Here is a 27,817-nt window from a genome sequence, read left to right as displayed (position 1 = left end):
CTCTCAGTCAGACAGTACATCATTTCACCATTCAATGTGGACTGTGGAGCATCGTTTTTGTCTCACTGCCCAGTGATTTGGCAGGGGCCCAGCTTGGCTAGCAAATCATTCATATTGATGATAACTCCACTATCCTTCATACATTGTGATGGGCATATGATCAGTCGGATTCTCTTGGAGTGTTGAATGGCACTACTGGGACTTTGGGAGGCAGGTTATGTTTGTGGAGTTGAGAAAAACATCTAGAAGATGAATATATATATGTATACTTACTTCACTGGACAGCAAATGCTCATTGGCTGAAATGAGATCAAACGTTGATTCATTTTCAACAACAACTGGAGCCTGTCATAAAATAATATGAAATTAATTTATCTGAATAAAGCACAAATGAATGAATGAATAAATAAATAAATAAATAAATAAATAAATAAACATTCTGATACAAAGATACAGAAACATAGAATCATTGTATTTCACATAATTGGGAATTAGCATAAATTTATGTATTTCATATCGTTGTCCAAAAACAGGGACATTTGGCTTCTGTTTCAAAATGATTTATTCATATCTATCTCTCACGCTTTTAAAACTGTCTTTTTGTTCCAGTGCTCTCACTGATTATGTTGACCCACTGCAGACTGGGTGTTGTGAAGAAACACTGCACTGTGAATGCTTCATTGTGATCCGTTAATGGACTCGAAAGGCTCCCTAATCAAATCTGAATTAAAGACTCACACACTCCAAGGGAGAAGACTTCGTTCTGTCGCCTCTGCCCATCGTTGGCATGGAAATGAAAACGGAGGCTGACCTTAATTCATTTTGCCAATTAGACCTCTCACACATGCGAGACCAAGCAAAAGTTGAGCTGATTGGCCTCGGTGAACCAGTTTAGATCAGCTCCGTTTTTGCATAAAATATCACGCGGTGCATCAATTGCTCTGTGGTTTCCATGACCCACGTGAATAGGAGCATAATATTACAAGAATTAGGATGTTTCACTGCAACTCAGGATCATGTGAGGCAAAAAAAAAGCAGATTTCTTCACTTAAGGAAAGAAACAAAATCCAGAAAAAATATGTAATTAATCAAATAAAGTAGATGCGAGAGTTATAGATGTGGTTGTAGCTGAAAGAGGATCTTTCGTGATGTTTTGGGGTAGGTAAGGCATCTTTTTTCCTTAGTCATATACCTAGACAAATGTAATAGTGTAATAATCCTGAATCCAGTATACATTAGTGCAGATTGGTGTTCTAACTGCTCCAGTTATAGGATTAGAGAGGAATCTAGAACGATGCTGAAATATAGGAATGGTCTTTCTGGCTGACCCACTCTTACCTTCTTAACAATGTGCTCCGAGGGTCGTTTCCAGGTGTGAACATTCAAAGATGCTGGGATCTTCACCTTCCCGTCTGGGTCCTCAAAGAATTGCTAAGAATATTGTCACATAAATTATTTGGTGGAATATTCAACCGTATAAACGTCTACACTCTAGTGTTTGCTATATTAGGTACATCTATTGTACCTCTTACACTCATTACCTATTTTAGTTGGTTCATCTACCATATTGGACACAAGCGTCAGACTCAAAACCTACAAGCCAAATATGGTCTGTTTCGTTTGGTCCATGCTAACTTTCAAAATACTGAAACGGTACGCAGTGCCTTACTACTCAATTTACACCAGACCTATAGTATAGTGACCACCCGCATCCCACATGCTCCAATATTCAACGCATGCGGACTTGCTGAAAAATGATTTAAGTGCTGGTTACGATCTATGCTTCTATGCCAGACCTACGTTTTAAAATATTCAGAAATGCGTCAGGTTTTTGTCTTTATATTGACTCCAAATCATGAAACGCATGACCCAACATGTGCTGAAAAAAGAAAAGTTGATGGGACGTAAACACGAGGGAGATACAGTAGGAGAGTCCACTCATTGTCGAACACGGTTCTCCCTAGCAGACCCGAAAGGCCATCTGGGACAACACTAGCCTGCTACTTGCCTTGAGGCCTAATGAGGCCTAATGTTTCCAGCCGTTTTGCTAATTTTGTTCACATTGCACAGAATTCAGCAATTTAACGCACATATGGCCATGACATGGCCAGAGAGACCCTGGTACACATTGTTACTCTCACTAGTAGTCAGGATGCCACAGATTAACGTCAAGGTGTGACCCCTGGCCAGATGATCTGCGCCATTGAGGTGCACATAGAAACGATAGATGGAGGTTATTTCATTCAAATTTGTGACCTCGGAGAGTTCTACAGAACGTGTGTCCATTACATGCTGTATTGTAGTACTTGAACCACACAGCAGCTGTTTGTTCTTCGGACCAGTTATTTATCTGTCTCGGTGCAAAGAAATGGGGATGCTCCCAGCAGAGACTAGCCCACTGGGTGACACAGGTCATCATCACAGCCTACAAATGGTCTGGATGAGCAACGCCTGCTGTGACATACCATTCCACAAGGAGTGTTTGGTACAAATAAGAGGTGTCCCGCTCCAGTGCAGCTACCTGGGCATCACCCCATATATATATATGTGTGTGTGTGTGTGTGTGTGTGTATACACATACACATACATATTATATATATATATATATATATATATATATATATATATATATATATATATATATATATATATATATATATGTATGTGTGTGTGTGTGTAAATGTACATACACATATATATACATATATGATATATGTATACATTTACAGTGGCAAGAAAAAGAAGTGTGTGAGCCTTTTTGGATTTTCATGGTTTTCTGAATAAATTTGTCATAAAATGTGATCCGATCTTCATCTAAGTCAAGGGTACTGACAAATATAATGTGTCTAAAATAATAACACAAAATAAATTCTGATCCCTCATGTCTTTATTGAACACACTCATTCAACATTTAAAATGGCAGTGGAAAAAGTAAGTGAACCCTTAGAATTAATAACTGGTTGACCCCCCCCTTGGCAGGAATAACCTCAACCAGGCACTTCCTGTAGCTGTGGATCAGACCTGCACATCGTTCAGGAGGAATTTTAACAGATTCTTCCTGGCAGAACTGCTTTAGCTCAGTCATATTCTTTGGACGTCTCATGTGTATGGCTCTCTTCAAGTCATTCCATAGCATCTCTATTGGGTTGAGGTCTGGGCTCTGACTTGGCTACTCCAAAAGGCTGATTTTGTTTTTCTGAAGCCATTCTGTTGTGGACTTGCTCCGGTGTTTTGGGTCGTTGTCCTGTTGCATCACCCAATTTCTACACAGTTTCAGCTGACGTACAGACATTCTCACATTATCCTGAAGAATTGTCTGATATACTTGGGAATTCATCTTCCCCTCAATGATTGCAAGCTGGGCAGGCCCTGATGCAGCAAAGCAGGCCCAAATCATGATGTTTCCTCCACCATACTATACGGTTGGGATGATGTTTTCATGATGATATGCCGTGCCCTTTCTATGCCAGATGTAGTGCTGTGGGGTTTTTCCAAATAGTTCAATCTTAGATTCATCAGTCCACAAAACATTTTGCCAATACCGCTGTGGAGTGTCAATGTGCTCTTTTGAAAACTTCAGGCGTGCAGCAATGTTCTTTTTAGTAAGCAGTGGCTTCCTTCGTGATGTCCTGCTGTAGATACCCTGCTTGTTCAATATTTTACGAATTGTAGACTCATGAACAGAGATGTTAGCCAGTTCCAATGATGCCTTCAAATCTTTGGCTGTCATTCGGGGTTCTTTCTTTACCTCATTGATGAGTCTTTGTTGTGCTCTTGGTGTCATTTTGCCTGGGCGCCCACTTCTTGGTAGAATAGCAACAGTCCCAAAGTGTCTCCATTTGTAGAATGTTTGCCTAACTGTAGACTGGTGAATTTCTAAAGTCTTTGAAATCACTTTGTAACCCTTGCCAGCTTTATGTAAATCAACAATTCTTGATCGTAGATCCTCTGAAAGCTCTTTTTGGCGAGGCATGGCTCACATAAGCGTGTGCTTCTTGTGCAGAGCAAACTCCAAACGTTTGAGGGGTTTTTATCAGTCAAAGTAGCTGTAGTCCACCCCTCCAAACTCATTTTCTTAATGAGACTCCAGGTGTGCAAAAAAAAAAAAAAAAAAAAAGCTTTTTTGAGGTCATTAACTCAAGGGTTCACATACTTTTTCCACAAGCACTATGAGGTTTTTTTGGTTGTTCTCAATAAAGACATGAAGGATCAGAATTTATTTTGTGTTATTATTTTAGACACATTATATTTGTCAATACCTTTGACTTAGATGAAGATCAGATCACATTTTATGACAAATTTATGCAGAAAACCATGAAAATACTTTTTCTTGCCACTGTATATGTTTATGTACCTGATTTTACATATACTAATTTATATATATATATATATATATATATATACACACACACACACACACACACACACACACACACACACACGTATATGTGTATGTTGTTTGTTTGTTTCCAGCACACTTGTGACACTCACACTGAGAGGGCTCTTCCTAGCCTTTCCATCTTTCGCTCCTTTGGCCGCATCCCATTTCTCCGCACTGACTTCGGTCTCGTTCCATTCGGGCCAGATAGGGACACAGCTCCTCCAAAGCTCGCCTGAGAAACTCCCAGAAACACCCGAGACAAGTGAGGAGACCCTGCAGCCAGGGCATTAGTTACAGTCAGCAATAATGATATTATAATCAATTCAGCATGTAAAGCCATTTAACATTTAAAAGAACTTAAAGATCATTAATAAGTGAGGAGACCCTACAGCCAGGGCATTAGTTACTTGTATAATGAGTCTTTATTGATCACATATACATTATAGGAGAGTGAAATTCCTTTCTTGGCATATCCCAGCATGTCAGGAAGCTGGGGTCAGAGCGCAGGGTCAGGCAAGATACAGTGCCCCTGGAGCAGAGAGGGTTAAGGGCCTTGCTCAAGGGCCCAACAGTGGCAGCTTGGCAGTGCTGGGGCTTGAACCCCGATCAGTAACCCAGAGCCTTAACCGCCACTGCCCCCTATAGGTATAGGTAGGTATAGGTAGTCAACAACAATGATATGGTATTACAACCAATTCTGCATGTAAAGCCGTTTAACATTTAAAAGAACTTAAAGATCATGAATAAGCACGGAGATGCCTAGATTTGAAGAATTTCACTGGAGTTTAAAGTGGAGTTACTAAATAACAACACAAGCCATTACATGCCTCTGCTTTTCTAACTAACCAGGAAGCCAGTTCTTACTCTTTAGTAGGCGACTGTTCTTTAGATGAAACCTCGCGGCTGCTTAACGAAGAGTCTCTTTTCTTTAGTGCTGGCTTCGACATTGCAGTTATGCTTTTGTAAAGCGTTAGAAAACTATGAAGTTATAGCTCAGCATGTAAAAGTCGGAGCTGTTTTGCTCTGTTGCTAGGCGACGACGCACCATGGGACTGAGGCTGACGCATAAATTACTCGATTCCCAATTGTGTGTGTGTGGAATGCACTTCGGATTACTTACCAAAAATCCTATTACTGTTGATGCGATGTTACTATAACATCGCTAATTCAAAGGCTGTACTTAGGTTTGCATATATGACTTTAATATAACTACTTTACACTGTATACAATGTTTTTGTAAGAAAAAACGGATAAAAACTTTGTTCTAACACTGCTGCTGTGTTATCATACTTTGGCTGCATCGAGGTTTTACTACAATGTTTGCCAGATTAATTACAATTCTTAAAGTTCTCCCAATTAAAACACACACACACACACACATACATATATACACATACATATTAATATATATATATATATATATATATATATATATATATATATATATATATATATATATATATATATATATATATATATATACACACAAATACGTATATATACACATATATATGTACAGTATTATTATTATTATCATCAACTGTGTGACAATGTATTTGGAATGCATTATAGGCTACAGAGAACTATGACCGTAGACAAACAATAGACCGTTGTAAAATATCTAATCAGCCAATCACATGGCAGCAGCACAATGCATAAAATCATAAGCCCCATATCATGACCCCATGTAGCTCATCCACCGTAAGGTTTGATGTTTTGTGCATGCTGAGACGTTTTTTTCCTGCCCATAAGGGTTGTAAAAAATGATTATGTGAGTTGCTGTATGCTTCCCAGCAGCTCAAACCAATCTGGCCATTTTCCTCTGATGCGTTTCCACCTGCAGAATGGTCGCCCACGCAGCGTTTTTTGTTTTTTGCACCATTCTGTGCAAACTCTACAGACTGCTGTGTGTGAAATTCCCAGGAGAGCAATCATTTCTGAAATACTCAAACCAGCCCATTTGGTACCAACATGATGTGAACATAAACTCAAGCTCTTGACCTGTATCTGCAGGATTTTATGCATTGCACTGCTGCCTCGCGATTGGCTGATTAGATAACCACATGAAGGTGCAGGTGTTATATTGAAATCTACGTCATATTTATATTCCCATTGATCAATCAAACAAGCCAAGTGGTATTAAAACCTGTCAATTTTTTCATGTAAATGGATTAATACATAGATATGGTCATAAATAAAGAATAGCTAGGAGAATAAGTAGAGCAAATCACTGACATTGAGGTTCAGATTGAGATGACACATGAGAGGACAGTGCTTTGTGTGGCCACTGGTCCATATTTTAAAATCCAGTATAACGAATCCAATCTATGAATCCAGTACGACCAAAAGTTTGTGGACACCTGACCATTATACTCATATTCCCCCATACTGTTGCAACAAATGTGGAAACTCACAATCATCTAGAATGTCCTTGTATGCTCTAGTATTAAGATTTCTCTTCACTGGAACTGAAGGATGCTCCAGTATGATAGTGCCACTGTGCACAAACCGAGCTCCTTGAAGACATGGTGTGTTAAGGTTGGAGTGGAAGAACTCGAGTGTCCTGCACAGAACCTTGACCTCAACCCCACTGAACACCTTTGGAATGAACTGGAACAGGAGCCTCAACATCCTGACGTCACCGCTTGACTTCAACCTCACTAATGCTCTTGTAGCTGAATGAAAACGAATCTCCACAGCCATGCCACAAAATCTAGTGGAAAGACTTCCAAGAAGAGTGGAGTGCATTATAAATGGGATGTTCAAGGACAGATTGGGGTGTGATGGTAGGTATGGTGTCCACAAAGCCAGTACCACAGAACACCACACACCAGAGACTAAGTAGCTGTTATTAGTATTAGAGTGATACTTGCAATGAAGAACTTAGTACTGATTTAACCATCCCCTTGTGGCTAGTTATCACCTGTGTTGTTAGTTGTGTCCTGGGAAACACCCCACCAAGGAAATCAAACACCAGCTATGTTGATCACTGAACGTTGGTTACAATTAAGTGGTTGTGTTTAGTTCCTTCCCTTTACAATTACCACAGTAAAATGCCAAACGGATACGTTAGCCAATCTAGATTAACATGTAAAGTTATTTAAAAATAAATACTAGTTTCATTATCTTGGGCCCGTGTGGAGGTGTATGGAAGACAGGCAGAGGGTGTTGCAGGAAAGTTGTGTCAGCTTATTGTACATGTTTATAAATGACACGTGACAGTTTGTATACACGTATTAAATATCACAACTCTCCTCTGAAGAGAATAACAGCTTCTTTCTGAAAAATCATGCCCGCTGTCAGATACACAGATACACCAGTCAGGTCTGCCTGGGTCATTTCACTGCCACGCCACCAGAGGGCACCCTCCCCTGATTACTCTGAACATTTCCTCAATTATCATCCTCATGTCCTGTTCTCATCATACATATATAAAGCACACAAACCGTGAAGCCTTGCCGATTCTATTCTTTCTTGTGCGTCCTGAGCCATTATATTCTTTGCATATGACCCTTGCTTCTCTTCCTGGTTCTGGTAATTCTGTGCCCTGATAATTGCTTGTAGGATTGACTCCATTCTGGACTCCAACGTTAACCAACTTAGGAAATTCACTAAGGTTGGAGTTCACTAAGACGTGTTCACCTCTCCATTTTCTGGACCCTCCCCTTTTCTTCCCATCAGGCTTTGCAGGCCATACTCTACCTGCTGTTTATTTCATTTTCGCCACATACATGCAGCCCCAGAAAAAGATGGTGCATAGCCAGCAGTATTTCCACATCCTGCCATATGTTTCATGCATCGCTGACATTATTATGCTGCCGTAGGGCAAGACTCAAATGTTCCCAAACGATTTGGGAATTGATCGTGTCCATCATTCAACTCCACTGGGGCTTGGCAGAAGAAACAGCTCACCATCCTTGCCAGAAATACATAAGAGGTTAGGAACATTGACAGAGCTTCAACAGATCATACAGACAGCAGTAAGTCGAATATTAGAATCACATCAACACAATATATGATGGCACAGTTTTAACAATAACAAGGCTAACCAAAACGTCAAAGGATTAGAGCACTATACTCACCATCTCGAATCCAGGTCCTCAAATCGTTGACAAGTGAGTAGCAGGGGCCTTTTATACGCTACACGCATAAGATCACAGTCACGAGGTTACAATTTTGCCATTAGTACTCTGCAAGGAAACAAGCAAATGGGATTACTCCTCTGTTTGTGCAAGCAACCACCCTGGCAGTATTGAACGAAAGGATGTAGAACCACATGAAGGTGTGAAGTTTGCAAATATTACATAATACACTGTTGATACCTGGACTTGACACCCATATGTACTTGTTGAACAACCCATTCCAAAGGCGTGGCATTACTATGGAGTCCCCCCCCCCCCGGCAGGCGATGGTGAGGAGGCTCCAGTTCCGGTTCATCCCAAAGGTGTTCAGTTGAGGTCAGGGCTTTGTGAAGGACACTCGAGTTCTTCTACCTTCTTCCAAACTTAACATGCCATGGCTTCATGGAGCTCGCTTTGTACACATGGGCATCATCATGCTGGAACAGGCTTGGGCCTCTTAGTAATGCTACAGCATACAAAGACATTCTATACTACCGTGTGCTTGTAACTTTGCAGCAACAGTTTGGAGAAGAACCACATATGAGTGTGATGGTGATGTTTCCACATACTTTTGGCCATCAAGTATATGTTAGGACCATCATTGGTGGGCAAGATCCTCCAGCTACAACACATACCAGTGAAAAATTTGCTAAGTGATTGAATTTAGTTATTTCAAAGACACAGTGTGCTGATTACAGGAGCAGCAATTTTTAAGAGCCAGATAAATCCCTTACTGCATTCCACTGTCGGTGCACACAATCCTCATTTAATTACAGAGTAATAATGTGTGAGATTTTTAAACACTGACACAAGGAGAGATTTATCAACAACTGACCACTTTTTTTATTTTATTTTAAAAAGTTTTATTTTGCTTCAAGGTTGAATCCAGTATATTTAAAACAGTTTTAAACTGTCACACATCTCTACATATATCTCTACAGAGCTGGAGTTATGGATACGTTCTCAAACAATTCCGTACCTCTTCAAAACCTTGCCGTGAACGTGACCGGAAACACAAGCTTATGCATAGAATAGGCTGCAGTCTCTAGATTCCACATTTCCACTTAGTACCTAAACCCTGACACCTCGTACAAACATATTCCTATGTTCCTCTTCTGTATGATAAGATTCTTATGAGTGATCTCCAGAGAAGCAACTGATGGACAGAAAAAAAATGAGAAAGAAAATGGGAGGAAAAAATAACTGTAGAACAACTGAACTAAATCTCGAAACTAAATCTTTTTTTTTTTTTTTAAATACAGATTCCTAATAGAAATCTTTTTGTTGTTTTTTTTAAAGGTCAACATGCTATCACTTTTACTTTTGTAGATATAACAACTCCCAAAAAAAAAAAAGAGAGAATTCTCTTTTTCTTTCAGATTAAAATGACCTCTGTGGAAAATTACGTAATCATTCTTTGCGCAAAAAAAAAAAAACAACAACCATGTCTTAATTTGTATACAACAAACATGTACTTGGTACAGCCTCCTAGGACACCCATAGGGTTGCGTTTATTCTCAATAACAAAACAAATATGGCGAAAATATGGCACCGGACACTATTGAAGGCTACAAATATACATCTTATATGAACAGTGTTGAGCCAGAGAGAGAGACGGGGGGGAGAATGACTGAGAAAGAGTCACTATAAATGATATAACGATATAATGATAATCTTCATGGCTACGGTTTCCACTCGTGGAGAGCTGAGACTCGTACGCTAAGACGTGCTTGTGCCATTGGTTTCAAAATGGATGATGAACATGAATGGAAGGAAGTAAAGGACATGATGGTGGGGCTTTGGGTCTCAGTTCGTAGCCAACAACCCCTCCTTTATTGCAGGCGAACGGACAGATTGAGGCCTGACGCTAGCAGCAACCAGACTTGCTCTCCGCAGGCATGGGGTCTTGGTCCAGCTTGATGCGGTCGCCGTTGCTCTCTTCGTACGGAACGCCTTTGTCGTTCAGGAGAATGTGCTCCACCAGGAACCGGGCTGCCTCGTCAACATTTATGTTATCCTGCAGTGGGGAAGAACGTGAAAATATGGAGATAAGGAACACTTACTGAAAAGAACTGTGATGGAATTTGGTACAAAAGCATGTGAAACGAAATTCCATTTATTATCCATTTAACAAATCCCCCCCTCCCCCGATGAAATTCCATAATAAAAATGCTTTTTTTGTTTGTTTCTTTTTTTGTTCCATGTCAGGGTTGTCTGATTTGATGTTTTTGATTGGTTGGAATGAAAAGCCAAGCCAGCTCTTTGGGAATAAGCTTGTACGTGACGTAAATTTGTACGTAATGTAAATCTTGCAGGTTGTGTTTGACACGTTTTCCATCAATGATTTCACATACAGTACACTGCATGTTGTCTTGCTTCCTTGATGTCCTGAAGGGACATTTGAAAAATAAAAATTAAATATACACACAAAAAAAAAAAATTAAAAATTGTTGGAAAAACGTTTGTCGATTTTTCTTCATCTTAAAGTGCACCTATTATGGTTTTTCTAATATTACCTTTCATGTAGTGTGTTACAGAGCTGTTTGTGAATGTAAAAAGTCTGCAAAGTTTCAAAAATCAAAGCGCACGACAAGCGGACTTATTGACTCCCAAAAGAAGGAAGCGATTCTGAACAGCTGAAACGAGTCGTTAGTGATTCCAGACTTTACTTCCTGTACTAACCTACGTAGGTTTATAACAAAAAGCCCCGCCTCTGGTCTTCATCGGCTGCTCACTGACAGACGGAGCTGAAATTCGTTACGGCAGTGGGCGTTTCCTTTTTTGAAACACAGTGTTAGACCAATCACAACAGATTGGGACATCTGACCAATCAGAGCAGAGTATGCTCTCTGAAAGGAGGAGTTTAGAATGAATCCTTTAGAACGAATCATTGAACGAATCGTTTGTGACACTGGGGGGGAAAAGGTAATGCTGCAGTTTAAATGATGAGCACATTAAAGTGTTTTTGACCGTAGATGCATGTAAATATATTCTATGAGACCTTTAACAACAAAATTAGTCACGTTTCAAAACCATAATAGGTGCATTTTAAAGAAAACGAGAAAGTAAGTGCCAAACGTGACGGTACAATAAGTGGTGAGTGAGCATGCAATTATTACTACACAAAATGATTTTCTTTCAGGAAAATAAATCTTTTGAAAACAGAAAAGTAGTTGGTGTGCATGCAAAAAAAAAATATTATATATATATATATATATATATATATATATAAAAAATCCGTACCACTTACATTTTCTACAAGAAAGACAAAAAACCTAAGAAAACGACAAATTATCACATTTTTCGTGTTCATGAGATCTTTTCTTAAAGAAAAACAATAAAGTAGTGCACATGAGATGCTACTATCCCATACCCCCCACCATCCCACACCCCCACCATCCCACATACCCACCATCCCATACCCTCACCATCCCAAACCCTCACCATCCCATACACCCACCGTCCCACACCCCCACCGATCCCATACCCGACCATCCCACACCCCCACCAATCCATACCCGACCACCCCACACTCCCACACCCCCACCGTCCCATACCCTCACCAACCCATACCCGCACCATCCCACACCCTCACCATTCCATACTCTCACCATCCCACACTCCCACCGTCCCACACTCCCACCGTCCCATACCCTCACCATCCCATACCCCCACCATCCCAAATCCTCACCATTCCACACACCCACCATCCCACACCCTCACCATCCCACACCCTCACCATCCCACACCCTCACCAACCCATACCCCCACCATCCCACACCCTCACCATTCCATACTCTCACCATCCCACACACCCACCATCCCATACCCTCACCGATCCCATACCCGACCATCCCACACTCCCACCGTCCCACACCCCCACCATCCCATACCCTCACCAACCCATACACCCACCATCCCATACCCCAACCATCCCATACCCCAACCATCCCACAACCTCAACATTCCACATCCTCACCATCACACACACCCACCATCCCACACCCTCAACATCCCATACCCTTACTAGTCCCAAGTCCATAGCAGCAACCGTAGTCCCAGCAACCACAGCGAGGCGAGAATGGAATTGTGGAATTGAGAGTGGAATTGAGGTCCAAGACCATTTCCATGGTACTTCAAACAGTACCTAATAACACGTCTTAGTCAAATATGTCCCACCAAATCTAGAGGTCATGATAGTTCTACAATAATACCACAGGAAGGTTCTTCTGGATCCACGATTCAGCTCCTGGATGAAAAACTGCCTCACAGTTAGAAGGACGGATCGGTTTCTCCGAAATGCTTTTCTAAATGAGACCTAGAGATCAGCGAACACTGGCACGTCACATAACATGAATAACACGGACGGGAGGAACAGATAAATGAGTCGATTTCCCACATGCTGTACCAGTTGAACAGTAAAATCAGAAAAACTGACACTGATTTCAGTCCTTTAGGACCATGTATTATTCAAGAAAAAAATGATTGTTTTGAAAACAAAAATAAAACACAAACACTATGAGCCACAAACTCGCTCCCCCCACCATCATCCCCCAGCGCAGGGTTAACGTGTGATATGACTTAAGCCTTTGGTTTATTTATTTATTTTATTAATTTCTTTATTTTCAGCTCTGACTGAGTGAGCAGAATGTCATCATCAGAAGATCATGAATATTGATGAGCCTCGTGTCAGGGCTAAACCGGATCTAGGCGATATTGCCTGAAGACGCTCTAGCCTGGATAAATTAGCCGGAGTATTGCACAGAGGGGGATCCTGAAGCTACTCTGACACACTAAGGTCAAAGGTTTTTAGCTCAAACACCACTCGGCGCTCTTTCTTTTCCTGGATTAATGGAGTGTATTCTTTCCCCCCTCTACACTCGGATTGACCAGCAGTGCACCATGTGACCTCTTGTTTCCTTGGAGCATTACCCAAGGATGGATTACTAAGTTAGTTACCATGGAAACAAGCCTACATCGTCACAATTACCACGGCTCCTGACGGAACACGATGTCCCTGTCAGCGTGGGCACTTCGAATACCACACACGGCATGGACTAATCAGGGAAGAAAGTTTGTCGTCGACACAACTTGTCAGGAATCAAACCTGATCGCAAGACCCCAATAGGAAATCTAAAAATAAATAATAATAATAAAAAAAACAGATTTAGGCTTAATGCGTCCACAATGCGATGTCTATACACATACGCCAAGGCTGTAATACGTAAACCCTAAATAAAGGAACACATTCTACCTCTCGGACCTGATTCTCAAGCCGTGACTGCACCGTATTTACGTTTTCGCCCGTCCTTTTTATTCTGCCTGTTTCACTCGCCGCTGCGCTCCCTCTCCAGTAATCGAGAAAAACGAGGCTGAGTGAGCAAAACAAACAAAACAAAATAAGCCAGCTGAGGTCTCTGGAGAGAGTGAGAGAGAGAGTGAGAGAGAGAGAGATTGGGGAGGAGTGGAAGTGGAGTGTGTAGTACGGCCGTCCGCTAGGACACACAAGGCATCACAGAACACAAGGAGGTCCTGATAAATGAGGAATGACACATCTGTATACACACACACACACGCACACACGACAGGTGCTGGAGCTTCAGGCCAGACATCAGTGTGGCTGAATCCCTAATGGATAGTTTTAGCTCCCAAGCATGTGTTTATGCAGACTGGGTGATGAGACACCTTCTGTCAAACAGCTACACTCAGTCACAGGCAATGGATGCCTGCAAACACACACACACACCAAACAGCCACATGCTCAAATAGCCATGCTAAGTCATGTGAAGTGACGTGATGTTGGTATACTGGGACTAAAATCCTCAGAAGGTTTCAGTATTTATGGAGAATCAGGCAATCAAGACAACACTAACCAGCAGCATAACCAGGGTCAGGCATATCACTGTAGGAGCAACAAGGAGAGGCACACACACAGACACACACTCCCACCCACCCACCCACACACACACACTTGCAGCTACACGCACACCCCTATATGCTCACACATGCACTCACTCGCACACACTGTCTCACACACATTTATATGCGTACACACACACACACCCCCACACTCTCTCACAGCTACACACACACCCCTATATGCTCACACATGCACTCACTCGCACACGCACTCACTGTCTCACACACAGTCATACGCTCGCACACTACCACTCACTTGCTCAATCGATAACACACTGATATTCTCCCTCACACACTTACACACGTTCACTCCGCACTCACTCCCTCCCTCACCCACCTATTCCCTCCCGCACTCACTCACCTCACTTACTCCCTCCAGCACTCACCTCACTCACTCCCACCCGCACTCACTACCTCTCTCCCACACTCACTCACTCCCTCCAGCACTCACTCCCCCACCTCAACTCACCCTCTCCCTCCCGCACTCACCTCACTCCCTCCCGCACTCACTCACCTCACTTACTCCCTCCAGCACTCACTCACTCCCACACTCACTCCATTCACTCACCTCCTGTACTCACTCCATTCACTCATCTCCCGTACTCACTCACCTCACTCACTCACTCCCTCCCACACTCACTCACTGTCACTCACTCCCGCACCTCAGCCACTCCCTCCCGCACTCACTCCCTCCCACACTCACTCACTGTCACTCACTCCCGCACCTCAGCCACTCCCTCCCGCACTCACTCCCCTCCCGCACACACTCACTCCCCTCCCGCCCTCACTCACTCCCTCCCTCCCGCACTCCCTCCCCCACCTCACCCTCTCCCTCCCACACTCACTCACTCCCTCCCTCCAGCACTCACTCCCCCACCTCACCTCACCCTCTCCCTCCCGCACTCACCTCCCGCACTCACCTCCCGCACTCACCTCCCCTCACTTAATCCCTCCAGCACTCACTCACTCCCACACTCACTCCATTCACTCACCTCCCGTACTCACCTCACTCACTCCCTCCCTCCCGCACTCACTCCCTCCCACACTCACTCACTCCCCTCCCGCCCTCACTCCCTCCTGCACTCACTCCCTCCTGCACTCACTCACCTCACTCACTCCCTCCCGCACGCATTCACCTCCCTCCCTCCCTCCAGTCCCGCACTCACTCCCTCCCTCCCCTCCCGCCCTCCCTCACTCACTCCCCCCCCCGGCACTCACTCACTCACTCACTCCCCCCCCGGTACTCACTCACTCACTCCCCTCCCGCACTCACTCACTCCCTCCCTTCCCGCACTCACTCCCCTCCCGCACTCACTCACTCACTCCCCTCCCGCAATCCCTCCCTCCCTCCCTCACTCACTCACTCCCCCCCCGGCACTCACTCACTCACTCACTCACTCACTCACTCACTCCCCCCCCGGCACTCACTCACTCACTCCCCTCCCGCACTCACTCACTCACCTCACTCCCCTCCCGCACTCACTCACTCCCCTCCTCCGGCACTCACTCACTCCCTCCCCTCCCGCACTCACTCACTCCCCTCCTCCGGCACTCACTCACTCACTCACTCCCCTCCCGCACTCACTCACTCATTCCCCTCCCGCACTCACTCCCCTCCTCCGGCACTCACTCACTCACTCCCCTCCCGCACTCACACACACCTCACTCCCCTCCCGCACTCACACACACCTCACTCCCCTCCCGCACTCACTCACTCCCCCCCCCCCCCCGGCACTCACTCACTCACTCCCCTCCCGCACTCACTCACTCACTCCCCTCCTCCGGCACTCACTCACTCACTCCCCTCCCGCACTCACTCACTCACCTCACTCCCCTCCCGCACTCACTCACTCACCTCACTCCCCTCCCGCACTCACTCACTCACCTCACTCCCCTCCCGCACTCACTCACTCACCTCACTCCCCTCCCGCACTCACTCACCTCACTCTCCTCCCGCACTCACTCACCTCACTCCCCTCCCGCACTCACTCACTCACTCACTCCCCTCCTCCGGCACTCAATCACTCACTCCCCTCCCGCACTCACTCACTCACCTCACTCCCCTCCTCCGGCACTCCCTCCCTCACTCCCGTCCTCCGGCACTCCCTCCCTCACTCCCCTCCGGCACTCACTCACTCACTCCCCTCCCGCACTCACTCACTCACTCACTCACTCCCCTCCCGCACTCACTCACACTTTCCCCTCCCGCACTCACACACCTCACTCCCCTCCCGCACTCGCTCACTCCCTCCCTTCCCGCACTCACTCACTCCCTCCCTCACTCCCCTCCCGCACTCACTCACTCACCCACTCACTCCCCTCCCGCACTCACTCACACTCTCCCCTCCCGCACTCACACACACCTCACTCACTCACCCCCCCCCCCGGCACTCACTCACTCACTCACTCCCCTCCCGCACTCACTCACTCACTCCCCTCCTCCGGCACTCACTCACTCCCCTCGCCTCCTCCGGCACTCACTCACTCCCCTCCCGCACTCACTCACTCCCTCCCTCCCTCACTCACTCCCTCTGGCACTCACTCCCTCCCTCCCCTCCCGCACTCACTCACTCCCCTCTCGCACTCACTCACACTCTCCCCTCCCGCACTCACACACCTCACTCCCTTCCCGCACTCACACACCTCACTCCCCTCCCGCACTCACTCACTCACTCCCCTCCCGCACTCACTCACACTCTCCCCTCCCGCACTCACACACACCTCACTCACTCACCCCCCCCCCCGGCACTCACTCACTCACTCACTCCCCTCCCGCACTCACTCACTCACTCCCCTCCTCCGGCACTCACTCACTCCCCTCGCCTCCTCCGGCACTCACTCACTCCCCTCCCGCACTCACTCACTCCCTCCCTCCCTCACTCACTCCCTCTGGCACTCACTCCCTCCCTCCCCTCCCGCACTCACTCACTCCCATCTCGCACTCACTCACACTCTCCCCTCCCGCACTCACACACCTCACTCCCTTCCCGCACTCACACACCTCACTCCCCTCCCGCACTCACTCACTCACTCCCCTCCCGCACTCACTCACTCACTCCCCTCCCGCACTCACTCACTCACTCACTCAGTCACTACCCTCCGGCACTCCCTCCCTCACTCCCCTCCCGCACTCACTCACTCCCTCCCTCACTCCCTTCCCGCACTCACTCACTCCCTCCCTCACTCCCTTCCCGCACTCACTCACTCACTCCCCTCCTGCACTCCCTCCCTCACTCACTCCCCTACGGCACTCCCTCCCTCCCTCACTCACTCCCTCCCTCCCTCACTCCCTCCCTCCCTCACTCACTCCCTCACTCACTCACTCCCTCACTCACTCACTCACTCACTCCCCTCCTGCACTCCCTCACTCACTCCCCTCCCGCACTCCCTCACTCACTCCCCTCCTGCACTCACTCACTCACTCCCCTCCTGCACTCACTCACTCACTCCCCTCCTGCACTCACTCACTCACCTCACTCCCCTCCTGCACTCACTCCCTCCCTCCCCCACTCACTCACTCACTCCCTCCCTCACTCCCCTCCTGCACTCCCTCACTCACTCCCCTCCTGCACTCACTCACTCACTCACTCCCCTCCTGCACTCACTCCCCTCCTGCACTCACTCACTCACTCCCCTCCTGCACTCACTCACTCACTCCCCTCCTGCACTCACTCCCTCCCTCCCTCCCCCACTCACTCACTCACTCCCTCACTCCCCTCCTGCACTCCCTCACTCACTCCCCTCCCGCACTCCCTCACTCACTCACTCCCCTCCTGCACTCACTCACTCACTCCCCTCCTCCGGCACTCACTCACTCCCCTCCCCTCCTCCGGCACTCACTCACTCCCCTCCCCTCCTCCGGCACTCACTCACTCCCCTCCCCTCCCGCACTCACTCACTCACTCCCCTCCTGCACTCCCTCACTCACTCCCCTCCCGCACTCACTCACTCACTCCCCTCCTGCACTCACTCCCCTCCTGCACTCACTCCCTCCCTCCCTCCCCCACTCACTCACTCACTCCCTCACTCCCCTCCTGCACTCCCTCACTCACTCCCCTCCCGCACTCACTCACTCACTCACTCCCCTCCTGCACTCACTCACTCCCCTCCCCTCCTCCGGCACTCACTCACTCCCCTCCCCTCCTCCGGCACTCACTCACTCCCCTCCCCTCCTCCGGCACTCACTCACTCCCCTCCCCTCCTCCGGCACTCACTCACTCCCCTCCCGCACTCACTCACTCACCTCATTCCCCTCCCGCACTCACTCCCTCCCTTCCCTCCCCCGGCACTCACTCACTCCCCTCCCCTCCTCCGGCACTCACTCACTCCCCTCCCCTCCTCCGGCACTCACTCACTCCCCTCCCGCACTCACTAACTCACCTCATTCCCCTCCCGCACTCACTCCCTCCCTTCCCTCCCTCCCTTCCCTCCCTCCCTCCCTCCCTCCCTTCCCTCACTCCCTCCCTTCCCTCACTCCCTCCCTCCCTCACTCCCTCCCTCACTCCCTCCCTCACTCCCTCACTCCCCTCCCGCACTCACTCCCTCCCTCACTCCCCTCCGGCACTCACTCACTCCCCTCCCGCACTCACTCACACTCTCCCCTCCCGCACTCACTCCCTCCCTCCCTCCCTCACTCCCCTCCGGCACTCACTCACTCCCCTCCCGCACTCACTCACACTCTCCCCTCCCCTCCCGCACTCACTCCCTCCCTTCCCTCCCTCCCTCACTCCCTCCCTCACTCCCCTCCGGCACTCACTCACTCCCCTCCCGCACTCACTCACACTCTCCCCTCCCCTCCCGCACTCACTCCCTCCCTTCCCTCCCTCCCTCACTCCCTCCCTCACTCCCTCCCTCACTCACACTCTCCCCTCCCGCACTCACTCACACTCTCCCCTCCCGCACTCACTCACACACTCCCCTCCCGCACTCACTCCCCCCCTTCCCTCCCCCGGCACTCACTCACTCCCCTCCCCTCCTCCGGCACTCACTCACTCCCCTCCCCTCCTCCGGCACTCACTCACTCCCCTCCCGCACTCACTAACTCACCTCATTCCCTCCCGCACTCACTCCCTCCCTTCCCTCCCTCCCTCACTCCCTCCCTCCCTCACTCCCCTCCCGCACTCACTCCCTCCCTCACTCCCCTCCGGCACTCACTCACTCCCCTCCCGCACTCACTCACACTCTCCCTCCCGCACTCACACTCTCCCCTCCCGCACTCACTCCCTCCCTCCCTCACTCCCCTCCGGCACTCACTCACTCCCCTCCCGCACTCACTCACACTCTCCCCTCCCCTCCCGCACTCACTCCCTCCCTTCCCTCCCTTCCCTCCCTCACTCCCTCCCTCCCTCCCTCACTCCCTCCCTCACTCCCTCCCTCCCTCACTCCCCTCCCGCACTCACTCCCTCCCTCCCTCACTCCCCTCCGGCACTCACTCACTCCCCTCCCGCACTCACTCACACTCTCCCCTCCACTCCCGCACTCACTCCCTCCCTTCCCTCCCTCCCTCCCTCCCTCACTCCCCTCCCGCACTCACTCCCTCCCTCACTCCCCTCCGGCACTCACTCACTCCCCTCCCGCACTCACTCACACTCTCCCCTCCCCTCCCGCACTCCCTCCCTCCCTTCCCTCCCTCCCTCACTCCCTCCCTCCCTCCCTCACTCCCCTCCGGCACTCACTCACTCCCCTCCCGCACTCACTCACACTCTCCCCTCCCCTCCCGCACTCACTCCCTCCCTTCCCTCCCTTCCCTCCCTCACTCCCTCCCTCCCTCCCTCACTCCCTCCCTCCCTCCCTCACTCCCTCCCTCCCTCACTCCCTCCCTCCCTCACTCCCCTCCCGCACTCACTCCCTCCCTCCCTCACTCCCCTCCGGCACTCACTCACTCCCCTCCCGCACTCACTCACACTCTCCCCTCCACTCCCGCACTCACTCCCTCCCTTCCCTCCCTCCCTCCCTCCCTCACTCCCCTCCCGCACTCACTCCCTCCCTCACTCCCCTCCGGCACTCACTCACTCCCCTCCCGCACTCACTCACACTCTCCCCTCCCCTCCCGCACTCCCTCCCTCCCTCCCTCCCTCCCTCCCTCCCTCCCTCACTCCCTCCCTCCCTTCCCTCCCTCCCTCCCTCCCTCCCTCACTCCCCTCCCGCACTCACTCCCTCCCTCACTCCCCTCCGGCACTCACTCACTCCCCTCCCGCACTCACTCACACTCTCCCCTCCCCTCCCGCACTCCCTCCCTCCCTTCCCTCCCTCCCTCACTCCCTCCCTCCCTCCCTCACTCCCTCCCTCCCTCACTCCCTCCCTCACTCCCTCCCTCACTCCCTCCCTCACTCCCTCCCTCACTCCCTCCCTCACTCCCCTCCCGCACTCACTCACACTCTCCCCTCCCGCACTCACTCACACACTCCCCTCCCGCACTCACTCCCCCCCTTCCCTCCCCCGGCACTCACTCACTCCCCTCCCCTCCTCCGGCACTCACTCACTCCCCTCCCCTCCTCCGGCACTCACTCACTCCCCTCCCGCACTCACTAACTCACCTCATTCCCCTCCCGCACTCACTCCCTCCCTTCCCTCCCCCCTCACTCCCTCCCTCCCTCCCTCCCTCCCTCACTCCCCTCCCGCACTCACTCCCTCCCTCACTCCCCTCCGGCACTCACTCACTCCCCTCCCGCACTCACTCACACTCTCCCCTCCCGCACTCACTCCCTCCCTCCCTCACTCCCCTCCGGCACTCACTCACTCCCCTCCCGCACTCACTCACACTCTCCCCTCCCCTCCCGCACTCACTCCCTCCCTTCCCTCCCTCCCTCACTCCCTCCCTCCCTCACTCCCCTCCCGCACTCACTCCCTCCCTCACTCCCCTCCGGCACTCACTCACTCCCCTCCCGCACTCACTCACACTCTCCCCTCCCCTCCCGCACTCACTCCCTCCCTTCCCTCCCTCCCTCACTCCCCTCCCGCACTCACTCACACTCTCCCCTCCCGCACTCACTCACACTCTCCCCTCCCGCACTCACTCACACACTCCCCTCCCGCACTCACTCCCCCCCTTCCCTCCCCGGCACTCACTCACTCCCCTCCCCTCCTCCGGCACTCACTCACTCCCCTCCCCTCCTCCGGCACTCACTCACTCCCCTCCCGCACTCACTAACTCACCTCATTCCCTCCCGCACTCACTCCCTCCCTTCCCTCCCCCCCTCACTCCCTCCCTCCCTTCCCTCCCCCCCTCACTCCCTCCCTCCCCTCCCCCCCTCACTCCCTCCCTCCCCTCCCTCCCTCCCTCACTCCCCTCCCGCACTCACTCCCTCCCTCACTCCCCTCCGGCACTCACTCACTCCCCTCCCGCACTCACTCACACTCTCCCCTCCCGCACTCACTCCCTCCCTCCCTCACTCCCCTCCGGCACTCACTCACTCCCCTCCCGCACTCACTCACACTCTCCCCTCCCCTCCCGCACTCACTCCCTCCCTTCCCTCCCTTCCCTCCCTCCCTCCCTCACTCCCTCACTCACTCCCTCCCTCCCTCCCTCCCTCCCTCCCTCCCTCACTCCCCTCCCGCACTCACTCCCTCCCTCACTCCCCTCCGGCACTCACTCACTCCCCTCCCGCACTCACTCACACTCTCCCCTCCCCTCCCGCACTCACTCCCTCCCTTCCCTCCCTCCCTCCCTCACTCCCCTCCGGCACTCACTCACTCCCCTCCCGCACTCACTCACACTCTCCCCTCCCGCACTCACTCACACTCTCCCCTCCCGCACTCACTCACACACTCCCCTCCCGCACTCACTCCCCCCCTCCCCCCCTCCCTCACTCCCCTCCGGCACTCACTCACTCCCCTCCCGCACTCACTCCCTCCCTCCCTCCCTCACTCCCCTCCGGCACTCACTCACTCCCCTCCCGCACTCACTCACACTCTCCCCTCCCCTCCCGCACTCACTCCCTCCCTTCCCTCCCTCCCTCCCTCCCTCACTCACTCCCTCCCTCACTCCCTCCCTCCCTCACTCACTCCTCCCTCACTCCCCTCCGGCACTCACTCACTCCCCTCCCGCACTCACTCACACTCTCCCCTCCCCTCCCGCACTCACTCCCTCCCTTCCCTCCCTCCCTCACTCCCTCCCTCACTCCCTCCCTCCCTCCCTCCCTCCCTCCCGCACTCACTCCCTCCCTCACTCCCCTCCGGCACTCACTCACTCCCCTCCCGCACTCACTCACACACTCCCCTCCCGCACTCACTCCCTCCCCCCCTCCCCCCCTCCCTCACTCCCCTCCGGCACTCACTCACTCCCCTCCCGCACTCACTCACACTCTCCCCTCCCGCACTCACTCACTCCCCTCCCGCACTCACTCACACTCTCCCCTCCCCTCCCGCACTCACTCCCTCCCTTCCCTCCCTCCCTCCCTCCCCTCCGGCACTCACTCACTCCCCTCCCGCACTCACTCACACTCTCCCCTCCCCTCCCGCACTCACTCCCTCCCTTCCCTCCCTCCCTCCCCTCCCGCACTCACTCCCTCCCTCACTCCCCTCTGGCACTCACTCACTCCCCTCCCGCACTCACTCACACTCTCCCCTCCCGCACTCACTCACACTCTCCCCTCCCGCACTCACTCACTCCCCTCCCGCACTCACTCCCTCCCTCCCTCCCTCCCCCACTCACTCACCCCACCCCCCTCCGGCACTCAATCACTCACTCCCCTCCCCCACTCACTCACTCACTCCCCCACTCACTCACTCACCCACCCCCCTCCGGCACTCAATCACTCACTCCCCTCCCACACTCACTCACTCACCCACCCACCCCCCTCCGGCACTCACTCACTCACTCACTCCCGCACTCACCTCACTCCCTCCCGCACTCACTCACTCCCTCCCTCCCGCACTCACCTCACTCCCTCCCTCCCGCACTCACCTCACTCCCTCCCTCCCGCACTCACCTCCCTCCCGCACTCACCTCACTCCCTCCCGCACTCACCTCACTCATCTCCCGCACTCACCTCACTCCCTCCCGCACTCACCTCCCGCACTCACCTCACTCACTCCCGCACTCACCTCACTCACTCCCGCACTCACCTCACTCCCTCCCTCCCTCCTGCACTCACCTCACTCACTCCCGCACTCACCTCACTCCCTCCCTCCCTCCCTCCCGCACTCACCTCACTCCCTCCCGCACTCACCTCACTCCCTCCCCCACTCCCTCCCGCACTCACCTCACTCACTCCCGCACTCACCTCACTCACTCCCCTCACTCACTCCCTCCCGCACTCCCTCCCTCCCGCACTCCATCCCTCCCAACCGCACTCACTCACCGCACTCATCCCCTCCCGCACTCACTCTTCCCCTCCCACACTCACTCACTCCCGCACTCCCACACTCCCTCCCGCACTCCCACGCTCACTCACTCCCTCCCGCACTCCCACGCTCACTCACTCCCTCCCGCACTCCCACGCTCACTCACTCCCTCCCGCACTCCCACGCTCACTCACTCCCTCCCGCACTCCCTCGCTCCCTCCCGCACTCACTCCCTCACCCCCGCACTCCCTCGCTCCCTCCCGCACTCACTCCCTCACCCCCGCACTCCCTCGCTCCCTCCCGCACTCACTCACTCCCTCCCCCCCGCACTCCCTCCCTCCCGCACTCCATCCCTCCCAACCGCACTCACTCACCGCACTCATCCCCTCCCGCACTCACTCTTCCCCTCCCGCACTCCCTCCCGCACTCCCACGCTCACTCACTCCCTCCCGCACTCCCACGCTCACTCCCTCCCTCCCGCACTCCCACGCTCACTCCCTCCCTCCCGCACTCCCACGCTCACTCCCTCCCTCCCGCACTCCCACGCTCACTCCCTCCCTCCCGCACTCCCACGCTCACTCCCTCCCTCCCGCACTCCCACGCTCACTCACTCCCTCCCGCACTCCCACGCTCACTCACTCCCTCCCGCACTCCCTCACTCCCTCCCGCACTCCCTCACTCCCTCCCGCACTCCCGCACTCCCTCACTCCCTCCCTCCTGCACTACTCACCTCACTCCCTCCCTCCTGCACTACTCACCTCACTCCCTCCCTCCTGCACTACTCACCTCATTCACTCCCACACTACTCACCTCACTCCCCTCCCACACTCACTCACTCACGCACTCACTCCCTCACTCACTCACTCCCCTCCGGCACTCACTCACTCACTCCCCCCCCCCCGGCACTCACTCACTCACTCACTCCCCTCCGGCACTCACTCACTCCCCTCCGGCACTCACTCACTCACTCACTCACTCCCCTCCAGCACTCACTCACTCACTCCCCTCCCGCACTCACTCCACTCCCTCCCCGCACTCACTCACTTCACTCCCTCCCCGCACTCACTCACCTCCCTCCCGCACTCACCTCACTCCCCTCCCGCACTCACCTCCTCCCTCCCCGCACTCACTCACCTCACTCCCGCACCTCCCACACTCACTCACCTCCCGCACGCACTCACTCCCTCCCTCCCTCCCACTCATACAGTACACGCGCACACAATCACTCACTAACACACACAGTCATACATGCACATTCGCCTACGCACTTGCACACACGTATGTGTGCACATGCACGCACGCTCTCACACTAACACACAGACATGTGCACACGCACACTTACTCACCAACCCACTAGGGCTGCACGATTATGGCCAAAATGATAATCGTGATTATTTTAATCAATATTCAGATCACGATTATTAATTGATTTTAGGGACAAAATGTTTTTATTGCACTTTAACATTTAAATAAACAGACCGCTGCTTTCACCTCCATGTTGTGCTACATTCCTGCTAATGTACAAATCTTTGCATCAAATTAGACTGGTCCTTAAAGTGCATCATCTCGAAGAAGCAAAATATTAATAAAATTGTACCCAAATTATACGATAAGTAAAAATAAATATTCCATTAACCAAATGAAAATATGCAGCCAAATACAACAATATGCAACCAAATGAAAACAATTCAGGCGTATGCAGAAAAGGCAATAACAGTGCTTACAGGAGGAGAGATGCAGACAAAATCACCCAATAGAGTGGGTCACTTGCAGGGATGACGTCATTTTGTACCGGAACCTGGAAGTTAGCATCACACAAAAACCCAATAGGATTTTCACATAGACTTCTGGATTATTGCAAAAAACTCTCTCTGTGATCAACAAAAGTTTACAATACTAACACGTTTTGTCCATCAAGATAATTTTCACAAATGAACATAACTCTTATGAAGTTTGAAGCCTAAATACAATCGTCAGAAATAAAAAGCTAACCGTACGCTATAAACAAATTACACCACAGTCGCTCGACTTCAACGTCACCATCACCGAGCTTCTGACAACTTTTCCAAACTCGATTTAAAACATTTTCCATAATACGAATTTACTCTGTGGATGAATCTTCATCCACTTTTTTGGGGGGGGGGAAATTGTGCACAGCACACCTGAACCAGTTTATCTGCAAAGACTTTTCCTGTTCGGCGTGATGACGTTTATTGTCCTCAACGTCTGTAGTCCCATTTAGAAACGTGATTATCGTGATTTCCCTCGGAAACTTCCCTTGCTCTGAAACCTGAAAGGAAGCTCAAGCGCTAAAATGCTAACTCGTTTCCAGGTTTTGGCGTTACAAAATGACGTCATCCCTGCGCCGCTCTATGGTGATTGGCTGTAAGTTTAGGAAGCGCTTGATTTGATCTGCAGCAGAGTTTTCTATGAGCGGAGGACGAACTTTAAACGTCACTATCGCAGTCGATAGTGTTCATGTAATTGTTTGCAGTCAAAATCGTAATCGTGATCGATATTCGATTAATTGTGCTGCCCTACAAGACACACAGATGCTTACAGACTCAATCGCATACAGTCATACACGCACACTTGCACACTTACTCTCACTCACTCGCACACTTACGCTCACTCACACACAGTCATACACGCACACTTACACTCACTCACAGAGTCATACACGCACACTCGCACACGCTTACAGACTCACTCACCAACACACAGTCATACACGCACACTCGCATGCAGTCACGCACGTATGCGTGCACATGCACACACATGCGCACACACTCAATAAGACACACACACTTAGACTTAGTGTTGCATGCTCACTTGCACACTCACTCACACAGACACGCACACTCATATATGCGCTCACACACATGCACCCCCACTCACACACACCCCCGCCACACACCCACTCACACACACCCCCCCCCCCACACACACACACACACACCCCTACTCACACACACACCCCTACTCACACACCCCCCAACCCCCACCCACACACACACCCCCACTCTCACACACCCCCACCCACTCACAGACACACACACACCTCCACTCACATACACACACACACCTCCACTCACAGACACACACCCACACCCCCCCACTCTCACACACACACACTGATTCTCACACACACACACTGATTCTCACACACCCCCAACCCCCACCCACTCAGTCACACACACACCCACTCACACACACACCCACTCATTCACACACACACCTCCCCACACACACCTCCCCACTCTCACACACCCCCACTCTCACACACCCCCCAACCCCCACCCACTCACACACCCCCACACTCTCACTCCCACTCAGACACACACCCCACTCACAGACACACACACACCTCCACTCACAGACACACACCCCCCCACTCTCACACACACACACTGATTCTCACACACCCCCACTCACACACCCCCAACCCCCACCCACTCAGTCACACACACACCCACTCACTCACACACACACCTCCCCACACACACCTCCCCTCTCACACACCTCCCCTCTCACACACCTCCCCTCTCACACACCCCCACTCTCACACACCCCCCAACCCCCACCCACTCACACACCCCCACACTCACACTCCCACTCACAGACACACACCCCACTCACAGACACACACACACCTCCACTCACAGACACACACACACCTCCACTCACATACTCACACCCCCCCACTCTCACACACACACACTGATTCTCACACACCCCCACTCACACACCCCCAACCCCCACCCCCCACCCACTCAGTCACACACACACCCACTCACTCACACACACACCCACTCATTCACACACACACACCTCCCCACACACACCTCCCCTCTCACACACCCCCAACCCCCACCCACTCACTCACACACCTCCCCACCCACACACACACACCTCCCCACACACACCTCCCCCCACACACCCCCGCTCTCATACCCCCTAACCCCCACCCACTCTCACACACACACCCACCCACTCACAGACACACACACTTCCCCACACACACACCCCCACAGACACACATACCCCCACTCACACACACCCCCACTCACACACCCCCCAACCCCCACCCACACCCACCTACTCACACACA

General features: G+C 51.3%; 2 protein-coding genes across 7 annotated transcripts in view; both read right to left on the bottom strand.

Annotated features, from left to right (window-relative positions):
* The window catches only part of adgb (androglobin), a 47,284-nt gene extending 41,715 nt beyond the window's left edge, over positions 1 to 5,569 (bottom strand). For 2 of the 5 annotated variants that reach the window (XM_053647459.1, XM_053647467.1), the window contains exons 1-4: positions 5,246 to 5,569; positions 4,492 to 4,654; positions 1,339 to 1,431; positions 274 to 345 (exon numbers count right to left, since the gene is read on the bottom strand). In XM_053647459.1, coding sequence (XP_053503434.1) covers positions 274 to 345; positions 1,339 to 1,431; positions 4,492 to 4,654; positions 5,246 to 5,328 — 411 coding nt within the window. In that variant the 5' untranslated portion in view covers positions 5,329 to 5,569. Of the gene's footprint in view, positions 1 to 273; positions 346 to 738; positions 773 to 1,338; positions 1,432 to 4,491; positions 4,655 to 4,788; positions 5,107 to 5,245 lie in introns of those variants that run through there. The other 3 variants (XM_053647483.1, XM_053647475.1, XM_053647490.1) reach the window with 3 other exon arrangements.
* A 3,769-nt stretch (positions 5,570 to 9,338) lies between these two features.
* rab32a (RAB32a, member RAS oncogene family) overlaps positions 9,339 to 27,817 on the bottom strand; it is a 46,485-nt gene continuing 28,006 nt past the window's right edge. For both annotated transcript variants that reach the window (XM_053647448.1, XM_053647440.1), the window contains exon 4: positions 9,339 to 10,519. In XM_053647448.1, the coding sequence (XP_053503423.1) occupies positions 10,370 to 10,519 (150 nt within the window). In that variant the 3' untranslated portion in view covers positions 9,339 to 10,369. The remainder of the gene's footprint in view (positions 10,520 to 27,817) is intronic.

Source organism: Ictalurus furcatus, chromosome 2, assembly GCF_023375685.1.
Source record: "Ictalurus furcatus strain D&B chromosome 2, Billie_1.0, whole genome shotgun sequence".
Classification (NCBI taxonomy): Eukaryota; Metazoa; Chordata; class Actinopteri; order Siluriformes; family Ictaluridae; genus Ictalurus; species Ictalurus furcatus.
This window is presented reverse-complemented; position numbering and strand designations above follow the sequence as displayed.